The sequence below is a fragment of the Sciurus vulgaris genome (genome assembly GCF_902686455.1).
Source record: "Sciurus vulgaris genome assembly, chromosome: 4".
In the NCBI taxonomy this organism is placed as follows: domain Eukaryota; kingdom Metazoa; phylum Chordata; class Mammalia; order Rodentia; family Sciuridae; genus Sciurus; species Sciurus vulgaris.
The window spans coordinates 83395863-83410826 of record NC_136464.1 but is presented as its reverse complement, the minus strand read 5'-3'; the positions used below and the strand labels follow the sequence as shown (position 1 = coordinate 83410826).

The following is a 14964-nucleotide window of genomic DNA, read 5'->3' as shown; positions in this document are numbered from 1 at the left end:
GAGCCCAGGGGCACTATACCACTGAGGTACATCCCCAGACCTTTTTACTTTTAGATAGGGTCTCACTAAATTGTTGAAAGCCTTGCTAAGTTGCTGAGGATAGCCTGGAACCTTCCACCTTCCTGCCTCAGCCTCCAGAGTAACTAAGATTTCAGGTGTGCACCACAAAACACAGTGAATTAAGTCATCAGGAGACATTTCATTCAGATCATAATCTGATAAACATATCTGCATCACAACCAAGAATACATGTCTAGTGAATCATGTTACAGATTTGCCACCTCTTGTGATTCAAAATTTACCTTTCTCATTTTTTTTCCCTATGGCATACTCCTTTTTCTTTAGGTGTGTTAGTATCACAGCTATATCAAGCTGCTGGTTCCATGGGTCTACAATGTTAAGTATGCTTGCACTATCTTCCCTAATTATGAGAAGGCAAATTCATTTTCCTATTTTCAAGTGCTTAACAGTACCTTTGACACTCCCATGTACCACCTATAATTTTAATAGAAGCCACAAAGAGATGGGGAGTTTTCTTAGTTTTTGTAGACACTGAAATTTAATTCTGAACACAATAATACCACAAAAATTCAACTGAACGCACCTCAGTACTGCAAAAATGTAAGTAGTCCAAAGCCAAGTTGCTAAAAATTAACCACTTAGAGAAGCAACTTACACCCAGCTCATAAAAGGGCTTAAGTAGTCATATACTGATGCAAATATTATAAAGGAGTCTACGTTTGTATGTTTTCTAACGTACAAAGTGCTTTCCCACCCATTCCAAAATTTAATTCTCAGAATCATCATTTAAATTAAGTCTTCAGAAAGACATTTATGAAAGAGTGTAAATGAAATAATCCAGAATTTTAACTTTTAAAGTCATTAAAGTTTATACTGACAATTTAATTTTTTCATGCATACATATTTTTGCTCTGAAATCAGAAAAAATATTAAGACTATGCATCAAATTCTCATGGAGATTTGGGTCATATGTTTTAAAAAGTAATATTTAAGTGGGTCTTGAGAAAGACATTGTTCTGAACTGAATAATAATTACACTTAGAAAATTATGCAAAAGTGTTAAATGATTACTTTAGGTTTGGAATGCTGAGCAATTCCTTTCTTTAATCATTGTGCCAAACACTTCTTCAGATTCTTGGTACATGTTGTGCCCCATTAAAAGCTGCTCAACATAAAACTACATGGTATTTAATCTACCCAAGGATTTTCAGCCTAATCCCCAGCTGCGGAAAAACAAAACGAACAAAAGACAAAAATCATATTGTAAGGGAATCAAGGCACTAACCTAGTGAGAGGCATTTTACAGAATCCAAGAAATCACATCATCTAAGTACTTAGTTAGGTACGAAGCCAGTTCTCATCAAATAAGTTGTATTCCACTGAGGTCCATTAGGTACATTAATTTAAAAAAAAGAGTTACAGAACATAATAAAGCCTACATCGCAATGTGTATCTTTTTTTGTTTTGGAAATCTTCTCTAAGTGAAAAATAATATGAATACAATACATCAATATTTGAAATAGAAAAATCAAAAGAGTTCTTACCTTACTACATCATCAATATTGTTCCTGTATACGCCTTCAAGTCTTTCTGCAGGAAATCCCATAGCAATAATGTTTGGATAAATATCTGAGTATTTAAATTAAGGAAACATCTGAAATATGCAACAATGCAGGAATATGCACACATTTTGAAACACTGGCTAATTATAAAAAGGGTCTCCCCCTTTAGCAAGTTATAAAAGTCTGTGAAATGTATCTATAACCTATGATGCATAATTAAGAAATACTTGTAAATGCATTAATTACAAAAAAGATCCTCAAAACAATTTTATAGCAAAATAATGTTTAAACCCCTCTACTTAGTACAATGAAAATAGGCCTAGAGTAAAAGGTAATTTCCACATTTATTTATAGTATTTATGTATATAAAAAAAAAGAGCAAAAAGCTAAGATCTAAGACTTTATAAATTATATATATGTGGGGATAAAAACAAAAAATCTATACTTGCCTGAAAAGACGTAACAGTATAACTTCTAATTTTTCATGTTACCATCGTGTGAAAAGTAGATGAGTCTCAGAAGGTTCGATTTAAGAGCTGGCTGTGCCTCTAAATAGTTATATAATTTGGACAAGTCAACTTTTAAACCTCAATTTCCCATTTACATGATAATTAGATTCAAAGAGATAACCTCTTATAAGTCCCTTCTAGTCCTGGCTATCACTTGATAACCAAACTGATGTTGAAATTTTATTATTGTCACTTCTAACCAATATAGTCAATATTTAGCATGCCCATTCAATTATGCTACACATTACAGTTGGTATGAAAACAAACCTCTGAACTCGAGTATTCCCAATTACCTACAATTATCACCAACAATACATATATGATTCTTGTCCATCACACCAGCTTTCACTTGCTCTTACTCCATCAACCTTCTCTAATCTTATGATTTTCCAATACAGACCTTTCATACCAACCAAGCTAATTTACCCAAAGACTCCCTTGAAAGAAAATCACTAAAGATTTTTGCCTACCTACTTTTGGATCTAGTTACCTTTCAAATACAATTCAAAATTCACCTAATCCAGTGAATCCTTCTCTATATCTTTTAAATTTAGTCCTAGAAGCCCTTAAATTATTGATTTCAATGTTGTTATGTTATTTTATTCTTCTTTCTTTTTCAGGGCTGGGAATAAAGCTAGGGCCTCAAGAATGCTAGGCGAGCATTCCACCAAGTCATGTCGCCAAGCCACATCCCCGGCTCTCAACATTATTTTCAATTCAAAAATAATTTAACAAACTACCAAAAAGTTTCATTTTAATATTTTAAGAAAAGTTTATCTGAGCATTATATGTTCTATAACTTCTGGAGAAATTTATAAAATACTTTAAGCAAAAAATATAAGCCAAACTATACCATCTTTGAGTATTCTTTTTACACTACATATATTCTTGAACACCTTTTACACACACACTGCTTAAATCTGAACTTATACACACAAATAAATGAGAAACTAATAAAAAATGGTTGCTTCATAGAGAATGGGAAGGGGAGAGAAAAATAGTTTATAAAAGTAAGGAGACAAATATAAATGAACACTGGTAGAAAAAGTTGTCACTGCTCAATCTCAGTGGTATCACCAAGAGCATCACCAAGAGTCAGAGATCAAATAACTTGATGTAATGCAATATAAAAGACCGAGCATCATCTGGGATCACCGAGTATCTTGTACTTAAATTCACAAAATCTTCAGATAAAAAGTTTAATTTACAGAAATACATAGAACAAGCTAAATGACACTGAGAAAGTAAACCATACAACTCAAAAGGTCTATAGGGCATGATCAATCTCTCTTCAAGAAGTCAGTATCAATTTTTTTTAAGAGGGGGGAAACAGGTGGCTGCTCTTAATTTATAAAATCTCCAGGTTCCTAACAGCCAATGTCACCAGTGCAATGGCGGTTCGGATATTTTAGATGAACCAGTCATAAAGAACACTTTAAGGCCAAGCAAAGAAACCTTTAATATGATCTGGGCATTAGATGAAATGAAAATTTATTGAAGTGGAAAAGGAGACATAATTAACTATGAAGGGCAGGTTTCAAAATAGAATGTACAGTGTGATATACTTTGATAAAAGAATACATATATTCTGGACACAGTGGCACACACCCATAATCCCAGCATTTTTGTTATAACTTTTTATGGAAATTAAACTTTAAAAAAAAAAAACAATATGCAGAAGTGATTCTAAAATTCCTATTATCCAGAGATTATTACTTTTAGTACCTTAGTTTATAATCTTTTGTCTATATCTACATGGCTGTGTATTTTTGGGGGGGGGGGGGGTACCAGGGATTGAACTCAGAAACATTGACCATTGAGCCACATCCCAGCACCATTTTACATTTTATTTAGAGACAGGGTCTCGCTGAGTTGCTTAGCGCCTCACTTTTGCAGAGGCCGGCTCTGAATTCAATATCCTCCTGTCTCGGCCTCCCAAGCCACTGGGATTACAGGCATGTGCCACTGCGCCTGGCTTGTAGATCTTTTTTAGTTATGAAAATGTTTTGGTGTGTTATGTTCACTAATGAGGGAAATATGGGAAGAGAGCTGAGGCTCAATCAAGCCTAAATCAATGTAATTCTTGAACTGAAGAATCTTTACTTTTTAACTCGGCCCTGAAGCGCAGACACAGAAAATGGGAAATAGGAAAAAATGAGGCCCAAAGACTGAAAATATAAAAAAGAAATGGTGTCTAAATATGTACACTTTTCTCATCATTATTCCCTAAACTATACAGTATAACATAGCATTTACATTGTATTAGATATTATAAAAGATCTAGAGATTATTTAAATACATAGGAGGATTCGTGTAGGTTATATGAGAATATACACAGTTTTATATGAGGGACTTAAGCATTCATGAATTTTGGTATGGGGGGTTTCTGGAATACATCCCCACAAATACCAAGGAACAACTCTGTGTGTGTTTGGATTTCTAATACAAAACAGCCTATACTTAGTGGACAACCTTCTGAATAAGTAATAAGAAATAATGACTTTTAAGTATTAAGCATAAAGAACTATACTTAACTAGTTCACTAAAGTAAGCCAAGTATTTCTGGATCTACAGATTTACTTGCAGGCAGCATGGAATAATAGTTAAGAATGTGCTCCTGAGCCAACCTGCCTGAACATGACCCCCAGTTTCACTTTCTGTAACCCTGAGCATGTTAACAAACCTCTCTGCCAGTTTCCTAAGTAAACCGAGAATAATAAAGCTACTTCTCATATATGGTTGATAGGAGGATTATGTTAATATATGAATAATACTTAGAACATAGTGACAGTTTGACTATCTCCTGAACAAATGGTATAGGTTTATTCCATAAGTGCCTACCATTTCTACTTATTTTTTTTCAATGACTGATTTATGGAATAATCTAATCCTTCCAAAGAACACTGAAGTCTAACAGAAACTAACTCTTCAAAATACTATATCAATTTGCCTTTTAAGTACTTACTTTATTATAACTTAAGAACATACTTAAAATATTCCAAAAGTAAAGTCCTTTTCTCACAGTATCAGTAAGTACTGTATACATAATAAGGAAGAAACGCATCCATGGCACTTCCTATGCTGCCTACATTGGATGGTTACCACAAACACAGGAGATCTGAGATACACTGAACAGTCTATTTCCCCATTGTTGGGTTAACAAGTTCAATTTGTTTTGTTTTGATAGAGGTATAATTTATACACAACACATTATCTTACGTGACCAGTTCAATGAGTTTTTTGTTTTGAGGTTTGTTTGTTTGTGGTTTTTTTGGTACTGGGGATTAGACCCAGGGGAGATTAACCACTAAATCACATCCCCAGTTCTTTTTCATATTTTATTTAGAGATAGGGTCTCACAAAGATGCTGAGGCTGGCTTTGAACTCATTATCCTCCTGCCTCAGCCTCTCAAGCCACTGTAATTACAGGCATGTGCTCCCTCTCTGGACCTGATTCCATAATATAACTGATCTATCTATTACAAAACAACGTGGCTATTTTATAAGCAAAATAAATTGTTATTGGCTGTTCTAGGCATTTTGTACATGTGTGTGTATGTATGTGTGGTGCTGGGGATTGAACACAGGGCCTTGTGCAGGCAAGGCAAGTACTCTACCAACTGAGCCAGCCCTTGTTCTAAGCATTTAATCATGACTTAAAACACTAGAAATATTTTCCAAGTTTCACCTAATTAATAAAATACCTTTTCTTAAACAATTTCCAAGTGTGAGATCCAAATAAAGTGTCTTATCTCAAATTTGCATTTGCACCTAAAATATTATGGAGTTTACACAAGAAATTTAACTATAATTTTCAAATACAGTATAATAACCAAAAGCAGCTCTTTAAGCCTTACAGGAATGTGCTCCTAACATATATACTGAATATTATTTTTAAGTATGATAGGTACTAAAGTAAAGCAGTTGCAAAATTTCTTTGTACTATCCAGTGAAATACATAGGGTATGCTTATCTCTAAATAACTCTGAAACTAAAATGCAATGTTTCATACAAACTAGTAACTACTTTCTTCTTATATAATTAAGGAACATTTTTGTACAGATCATGGATAATTCATTTTTTAAATTAGAGTTCCCTAAAAACTGCAATAACAATATGAAGCTATAGCATGGAACACATAAGCCAAAATGGAAAGCAACATATTAGAGAGGTAGTAAACCAGAAACATCAAAAGCAAACCTAAAGCTGCCTGGCTCACAAAAGGATCACACAGGTAAACTGGCAGGAGAGGTGAAGAAACACACTAATAACAGAAGATAATAGGAAATGGAAAGAAAGATTTAATTATATTTTTTGGGAATTTCTGGAGTTTTATCCCTGCTTTCTGCCAATGCTTTCAACTAAAAGACAGTTAAGGTTTATATGAGGGAGAAGAAAATTCAGCCACTGATTCACAAGTTCTATCAGGCTTACATTTCCTTCAATAATTTTTTAAAAATATTTTTTAGTTGCAGATGTCACAGTACCTTTATTTTATTTATTTATTTATTTATTTATTTACTTACTTACTTACTTACTTACTTACTTATTTATTTTCACGTGGTGCTGAGGATCAAACCCAGTGCCTCACGCATGCTAGGCGAGCACTCTATCACTAAGCTACAACCCCAGCCCCCATCAATAAATTTTAACAAGTTCAAATTCAACATATACTTTCCAAGTATGTCGGTTATACTGTATTATCACTCTAATCTAATTATGCTTTAAATACCATTCTCATGGATTTCTATGACTTTCTCACTTGGTGAAAATTTTTTTTATTTCTTGCTAGATTTAACCTTTCCCTATTAAGTATGCTGAATGTTGATGATGGGCACTGGTTTCTACATTGCAAATTCATACTGAGAAGAAAGCAGAAATAAGTTAACTTGATTTTTCCAGTTGGTAAAGTGCTAACTTCATTATTTAAGAAAACTCTATCATGATATTATAAAGCACATAATCATTCCTACACAGACCACATCAATGCAGGTTAAAACCTGTTTTCCCAAAGGAAAAAGAATATACAGGCACAAAAGTTCAAACTAAAAAAAAAAAAAAGGTAAGAGAAAGAGTAGTCCAAAAATATGGGGTTTCAAGAAACATGAAGGAACACATAAATATTTACTAGGTTTCAGGCCCTGTGCTAAGCACTGAAAGAATGTTGTCGATATAGAAGGTTCCAATCCCAACTTTCAACTTAAATCCTATCACTTCATAAATCACTTAATCTCCGAGCCTCAAATATTATTTTTTGTTCTTCTGAAAAATAGTAACAATAACACTTGTTTCAACTTCTTCACTGATTGTTTCAAAGACCAAATAAGATATCTAAAGTATTTTCAAAGTTTAAGACTCCAAAGGACTCTAATTGTTAAGTTTGTTAGTATTAAAAGCTACATGAGATTAACATGTCCTGTTATTCAGATAAAGCATCAATACAAAGCAACTCCATGTGGTATTTTCATAAACAAATAGTAAAAGGAATTCTGGTATATTAATTAATTTCACTTTAGCATAAATTTAAGGTTCCTTTTCATAGTTTTTAGTTATCTGCTAGCAATGTCAAATGAGAAAGGAAAAGAGAAGGCCAAATAATCTTAGAACTCAACTAAAGTTTTCTACTTCTCCAAACCTGAAGCCAGATTTTTCTCTCATGTTTCTACAATATGACAAGATGACTAATAAGTTTGCATGTATTTTTACTTTGAAACATAAGTTTAGATCTCACTTTGAACGCTTCAAGAGTTAACATCAAGAATTGCTAGTTAGCTGGGCTTGGTGGTACAGACCTGTAATCCCAGCGGCTCAGGAGACTGAGGCAGGAGGATCACTAGTTCTAACCCAGCCTCAGCAAAAGCAGGCACTAAGTAACTCAGTGAGACTCTGTCTCTAAATAAAATAGAAAATAGGACTGGGGGAGTGGCTTAATGGCCAAGTGACCCTAAGTTCAGTCCCTAGTACCCTGCCTCCAAAAAAAAAAAAAAAAAAGAATTGCTAGTTAGTATTCTACTTAGTATTATAAATTAGCTCATTTGGCAAAAAATCTGCAACTTATAAAAAACAATATAAAACTGCTAAGGCTTTTTCATACAAAATTCTTACTCTAGCAAAACACTCTAAGAAAATAAACCCCAAAAAAGTATACTATACAAAGATATTCACAAGGGTGTTTTTTATGAAAGAAAAAAAATGGAAATAATCCTAATGAGGTACAAGAAGTAAACCATACTTAGCACAGTCTGATGAAACTACCTACACAGCTTTAAAAATAAGTATGCTGACAAATAAAAATTACATCTGAAAAAAAAAAACAGATCAACAGTACAAAGGCACTGATTACAACTGTATAATAATATGCATATATACATTAACAAGAAGATAATTTCCAGTTACAAACATCTAAAATAGAATTAACTTTTTTTCAGGTAACTCCTTAAAGAATAGTTCTTTTTTTAAAAATATTTTTTAGTTGCCAATGGATCTTTAATTTATTTATTTTTATGTGGTGCTGAGGATCAAACCCAGGGCCTCACACATGCCAGGCAAGCACTCTACCACTGAGCTACAACTCCAGTCCCTTAGAGAATCATTCTTTAATTCAAGACATATACATTAAGATTACACTCAGTGAAAAAAAATTAATTTTTAAAGAAACAAAGTACTCTGTACTTCGGTTATTTAAATTTAAGCAAATTAAACCTCATAATACCTTATTAAGACACTTAACAATATTTGCAACTCTAAAATCCAAAACACAATTTATTTAATTTATTAATTGAGGACTTATTAATCCTCTCAACTAATTTAATCCACTTTTTCCATAGCAGTTGTTAATTAGGAAATAATGTATCTACAACTGCTCAAGCCTACATCTGTAAACCTCTAAAAAGTTAAATTGCCCAACTAACTGGTTTTAACGAGCACGAGCATAGCAAACAATTACCTTCTTCCTAGGTCTCTGGATGAATACGATAAGAATGGTTTCCTGTTTCAGAAATCTGCTGCTGTTATACACACAGCCCTTTCTATGGTTCTGTTCCCACTAAAACACATATAGAGTTGACCACCAATGACAAATCAAATTAAATATGAAATAACGTACTAATAATACTAATAAAGTTTTCAAAAAGATTATTTTAACAACACATTATATTAAACATACTTCAAGAGCATTATAATTTGATCTAAGCTAAATGATCTTTTCTACAGAAAAAGAAACCACTCAAAAAAATTTTTTCTAAGCAAAATCATACTAACACATATGAAAGACTAAGTTAATAATAATGATTCAGTTACCATAAAGTTCATACCTTTAATGCTCTTTTATATTCAATGCTAGATTTCTAAGTTGTTTCTATATAATTTTGCTTGTATAAGGTGTGTATTTATCATTTATTTTCCCAGAAATGAGTACCCCAAAACACTACGTTTTGACAATTGTTTGCAACAACACATAAGGCAATTAACTTTTGCAGCAAACAATACTCAAACAGGTAAGATGCCAAGGGATACATCAGTAAGATGAAAATAAAGATCTAGCAATAGTTGCCATGGTGGCATATGCCTATAACCCCAGGGACTGTGGAGGCTGAGGCAGGAGGATTTCAGTATACAATGACCGCCTCAGCAACTTAGCTGAGACTCTGTCTCAAAATAAAAAAATAAAAAGGGCCAGGAATGGTGGCACCTATAATCCCAGCAGCTTGGGAGGCTGAGGCAGGAAGACTGCAAGTTCAAGGCCAGCCTCAGCAATTTAGTGAAACCCTAAGCAACTTAGCAAGATAAGTTGGCTCAAAATAAAAAAGGCTGGGATGTGGCTCAGTAGTTAAGCACTCCTGGGTTTAATCCCTGGTGCCAAAATATAAAATTTTATTTAATTTAAAAAATTTAAAGGGCCAGGCTTGGTGGCACACACTTGTAATCCCAGCGGCTCAAGAGGCTAAGGAAGGAGGATGGAGAGTTCAAAGTCAGCCTCAGCAAAAGAGAGCAACTCAGTGAGACCCTGTCTCTAAATAAAATACAGGTGCTGACCATACAAGCCATCTTGTAGCGTGTTTGACTAGCATGCGCAAGGGCCAGGGCTGGATTCCCCAGCACCTCGCAGTGGGTGGAGTTGGGGGGGGGGGGAGTCTAAATAAATAAAGTACAAAATAGCACTGGGGGTGTGGCTCAATGGTCAAGTGCCCCTGAGTTCAATCCCCAGTACCCCAGAAAATAAAATAATAAAAATGACTAGTGTAAAGTGTCCCTGAGTTCAACCCCCAGTACCAAAAAGGAAAAGAAAAAAATAAAAGAACTACTAATATTAACTGCCAATTCACTCAATATTAGCTGCATTCTCACAAAAAAAAATCCAAAATTGCCATCTGTAATGATGTTGCAGATGAAATCATGAACTAATTCACAAATACTTGAAACCTACTATACATAGGAATTAAGAAAATGCATTCTAATACAAACATGTCTCTAGCTAGAAGGCTTCTTTTTCCTAATAATTTAGCCAAAACTCTTTAAATTGATTCTCACAATCAAAATTTATATTTCAAAAATAAAAGGTATTAATTTAAAAGCATTTTAAAAGAGTAAAAATCCACAAAGGTATACAAGATGATTTCACTTTATACTTGACTTTAATATAATAAATCAAATTCTCCTTAACCTGTACTACAAGCCAGACTACCATTTGGAAATGACTAATTTTTTTCCAACTGGCAAATACAAGTTTGCCTAATTGTAGTATTTTAGTCTGGTGAAAAACAACAAGAACTAGAAATAATGTGTATTTTAAGATATGAAGGCACACATGGTCATTTATTATTATATTAAAAAGAATATTATTGATTTTATAATTGCCTTGTTCTAATATAGTAAAATGATTCTTATTTCCACTGAAGGTAGCTGAATCATTAAACCAACTTTATACTCACTTGTGTAGTGAATGACCAGAAAAATATGAAATCATATATACTAAAATGCTAGTCAAAATTCATATTTCAGAATGTAATAATATGCAATTTTAATACGAAATCTTAAAATATACTAATAGATCCTGGTTTGAAAAGATAATGCTCTTAATTTTAGCAAGCTACCTATAAATGCTTTTTACTAAATGGATACCATTTTGGTAAGAATTTGAGTGGGTGTGGGAAGAGAAAGAATAATAGAATGAATCAGACATTAATACCCTACATGCGTATATAACAACTGGTGTGATTCCACATCATATACAACAAGAATGATAAGCTATACTCTATTTATGTATGATGTGTCAAAAAGCATTCTACTGTGATGTATAACTAATAAAAATTTTTTTCAATTATTGCACAGGGTGGGGGCGGGGGAATGGGAGCACAATTACTAATCCAAGATCAAATGCAGAATTTTCATATTCAAAGAACACACAAAAAAACTTACAAAATAGTTAAGTTGAAACTTCTTAAAAAAACTAAAGGAAATTACACTTTTCAACTAGCAAATAAAATTTTAAAGTATAAAAAGGTTTAACGTACACGAAGACAAAAATAACAAATGGAAGAATAGGAAAGAAAACAAGGGTCAGGAACTCAACACTTGGCACCATTTAAATTACTATTAAGTAAACAGAATGGGTAAAATCTTTTAAATTTCTAGTATTTGAATAAAAATCTCACCTATTTATGTCTCTCGATGTACAAGATATCACTTATGTATACAATATCTATTCAAAAAGGTCCAAAAGAGTATCATTTTCACATGGCCTAAAATTCAGTTTTGACAAAAGTGATGCTAAAAAACAATCTACTTTCTTCACAGACATTAATCTAAAAAATGGGCAAGATGTTTCCTATACAAAAAATATAGGCTTCAGACACTAAGTTGCATTTGAAAGGCTAAAATTTTAAATATCTAAACTTAAATGTTTCAATCATATAAATCTTGTGGCATGACAAAAAACCCAAGAAAATTTAAATGTCAATATAATAAAGATATTAAAATTAATCCAATTCTATTAAACCAAATAGACAATTTTTAAAATATTTTTATAACTTTTTAAAAAATTTTTATGGGTGCTGAGGATCGAACCCAGTGTCTCACATGTGCTAATAAGCAAGCACTCTACCACTGAGCCATAACCCAGCCCCGCAAGTAGACAATTTTTAAAGGCAATTTTAATACATGTTAAGACTAAGTTCTTGGAGGTAAAAAGGAAATAAAATCAGAAACTGTGTCTACAGTGGCATAAAATTCAATAGCAAGTTTTTAAATGGGGAAGCTCATTTGTGGAGAAAAAAGCAGAGAATATAAAAAATACTTAAAGCAAATCTTTAAGGAATGCTTATTAAATCAGTTTTCTGGTTGAATTCTATAAAAATGAATTCTGCATATCTCAACTTCTTGGGAAAACTACAGTTTAAAAATATCAAAATCTTGTATAATTTAATATCAAGTTATAACACAATTTATCCACTTACATATCCAAACAATCTAGTAAAAGCAAATGACTAAAAGCCAGGCTGTCATTACATAATCTTTAGTTTTTAACCAGAACCTTTGTACTTTAATAGAAAAATATAAACACTAGCATAACTATTGTTTCATTTTTGCAAAAGCCTAAAAGTTTGTGTTAGTCTTAAAATATTCTAATTAGAAAATGATTCCAAAAACAGATGTCAAAACTACTTATATCACTAAATTTTCTTAACTTATTCCTACATTTAAGTAACAGATGGCAGGCCTCAGTTCTTGGACACTACGCAATAATCACAATCTGCGTGACCTTTTCAGTATTAAAAAGAATCCAGTCTTAGTAGTCAGCAAGTGCATATTTTACAGTATCATACATAATCTTGACCACAACCAAGAAATGAAAAACTGTATCATACCTTTTAGTGTACTGCCATTTAATAATTTCCTACAAACCTGTTTAAGTAGGTTACTCAGATGCTAAACTGCTTCATCATGTTATTGAAAAAGTATAAATGCATACACATACAAAATATTTTTGCCATTACCACATTTTCATTAGCACCCAAGAAGGTATACACCACACCTAGATGAAAATTGCCTTAAGTTTAAGAGTCAAAACAATTTTCTCATTCAAAAATACTATTCTAACAAGCAATTTTGTTTTTAAAAAGAGAAAATTTTATTTCTACCTCAATATTTTAGCTTTAACTATATTAATAAATATAATATTTATTATATTAATAAATATACTTCCTTGAAAAAAATTAAAATTTAACTAATAAGGTTAAGATATTTCCATTTAAGTATCCCGACAAAATGTGACAAAACAAATTCAATTTTGAACACAGAAAGAGGTATTATGATAAATTAACAGACTTTGATCAATTAATATCACACCAATTACTCAGTTAACTATGCAAATATAAACGATACCACTGAAACCATGCTTCAGGGAATAACATCACTGCAAACCAATATCCCTTCTAATTAACAAAATGGAAACAATAGGGTTATAATCAATTTAAATTTTTAAAAAAATAATAATTTATTAAAATTACTTCTATTCCACTTTAATTTCAACACAATATTCTTATAATCAGAAAAGAAAATTAACAGAGTAAGGTATTTTTGTGCATTTTAGATCGAAAAGTAAATTTTATTTTGTTTCCCTTAAGTAAAACATGCATTAAGTATTGCATATGCAATAGATTCCCTAGAAGTAATTCAGAGAAAAAATGTTTGAAGACTTCAATACTTACAGATTGAGATTTTATAAAATGCAAATCTTTTCTAATATTTGTTATCTTAAATCTACTCTAAAGAAATATCAGAAAATAGCTCAAAATGGAAACAAGCTTAAAGTGCAATAGATAAATAATTATTTGATTGTTTCATGTTTAAAATAATTGTGGCAATTATATGAAATTAGAACATCAAGGGCTGGGAATATAGCTCAGCTGGTAGAGGGCTTGCTTGAACACCCTGGGTTCAATACCCAGCATCACACACCAAAAAAAAATAATTTTTTTTTTTAAAAATCACCCCCTTTGAACTTACTATGAATTCGATTTTTAAAAATACATAAAAAATTAAGTTTTAAAGACAATGGCTGATAAAAGAAATTTTCTTTAGTAAGCTAATGGAGTTTATTTATAATGAAAAACAATAAACCTTATCCAATTAAATTATAGTAATGAATATTACTTGTTTTTCTCACTAAACCTGAAGTTATCATACAGTCTTTCTGGTTTTAAAATATTTGAGTATCTTGAAACATTCCCGTTAATTAAAAAAGATGTTAAAAACAGGCCTTGATATTTGTCCTCTGTATGCAAAATAGAAGGCAAACTAAACTAAATCAAGCAAACAAAAAGTAATAATAGCAAACAATCTATTCCTAGAATCCTTTCATAATTACGTTTATGTGCTCTAAAATCAAATAAAACCAAAAAATTCAGAATCCACTAAAGCTACTCCCTTGGCATCTTTCCATCTTGGACTAATCTAAAACCTCATCCTACTCTCTTCTAAAAACTTCACTTTAATGCAATGTTATTTCAACAGTCTGACAGCAAATTTAGGGCCTAGTAAATAACACAAAACATGCATTAGAGAACCTTAGAGCCAAGTCAGCTCTCTTTTCTTTATCTGGGAAGAAATGAGTTGAGGAAATTTCTAGAACTTGTCAGAAATTTGCCATTTTACATGATTATATTTAATGTTACTACATCTGAATATAGCAAAAATAGCTCTAGAATAAAAAAATGTATAAAACTAAAGAACACTAAAAAACAACTACAGATAAAAAGAAAAGTATTCTGGAACAAAGTAACTCCCTACACTCAACAATTACATAATTAAAGGAAAACTTACTTGAAAACCACTGGAATTTTTTTTTAGAATTTTTAATTGTATTCTTCTGA

General features: G+C 32.0%; 1 protein-coding gene across 1 annotated transcript in view; it reads right to left on the bottom strand.

Annotated features, from left to right (window-relative positions):
• The window catches only part of PTEN (phosphatase and tensin homolog), a 76571-nt gene that overhangs the window by 51446 nt on the left and 10161 nt on the right, over positions 1–14964 (bottom strand). The window contains exon 2 of the mRNA XM_079138310.1: positions 1566–1650. Within this exon, the coding sequence (XP_078994436.1) occupies positions 1566–1650 (85 nt within the window). The remainder of the gene's footprint in view (positions 1–1565; positions 1651–14964) is intronic.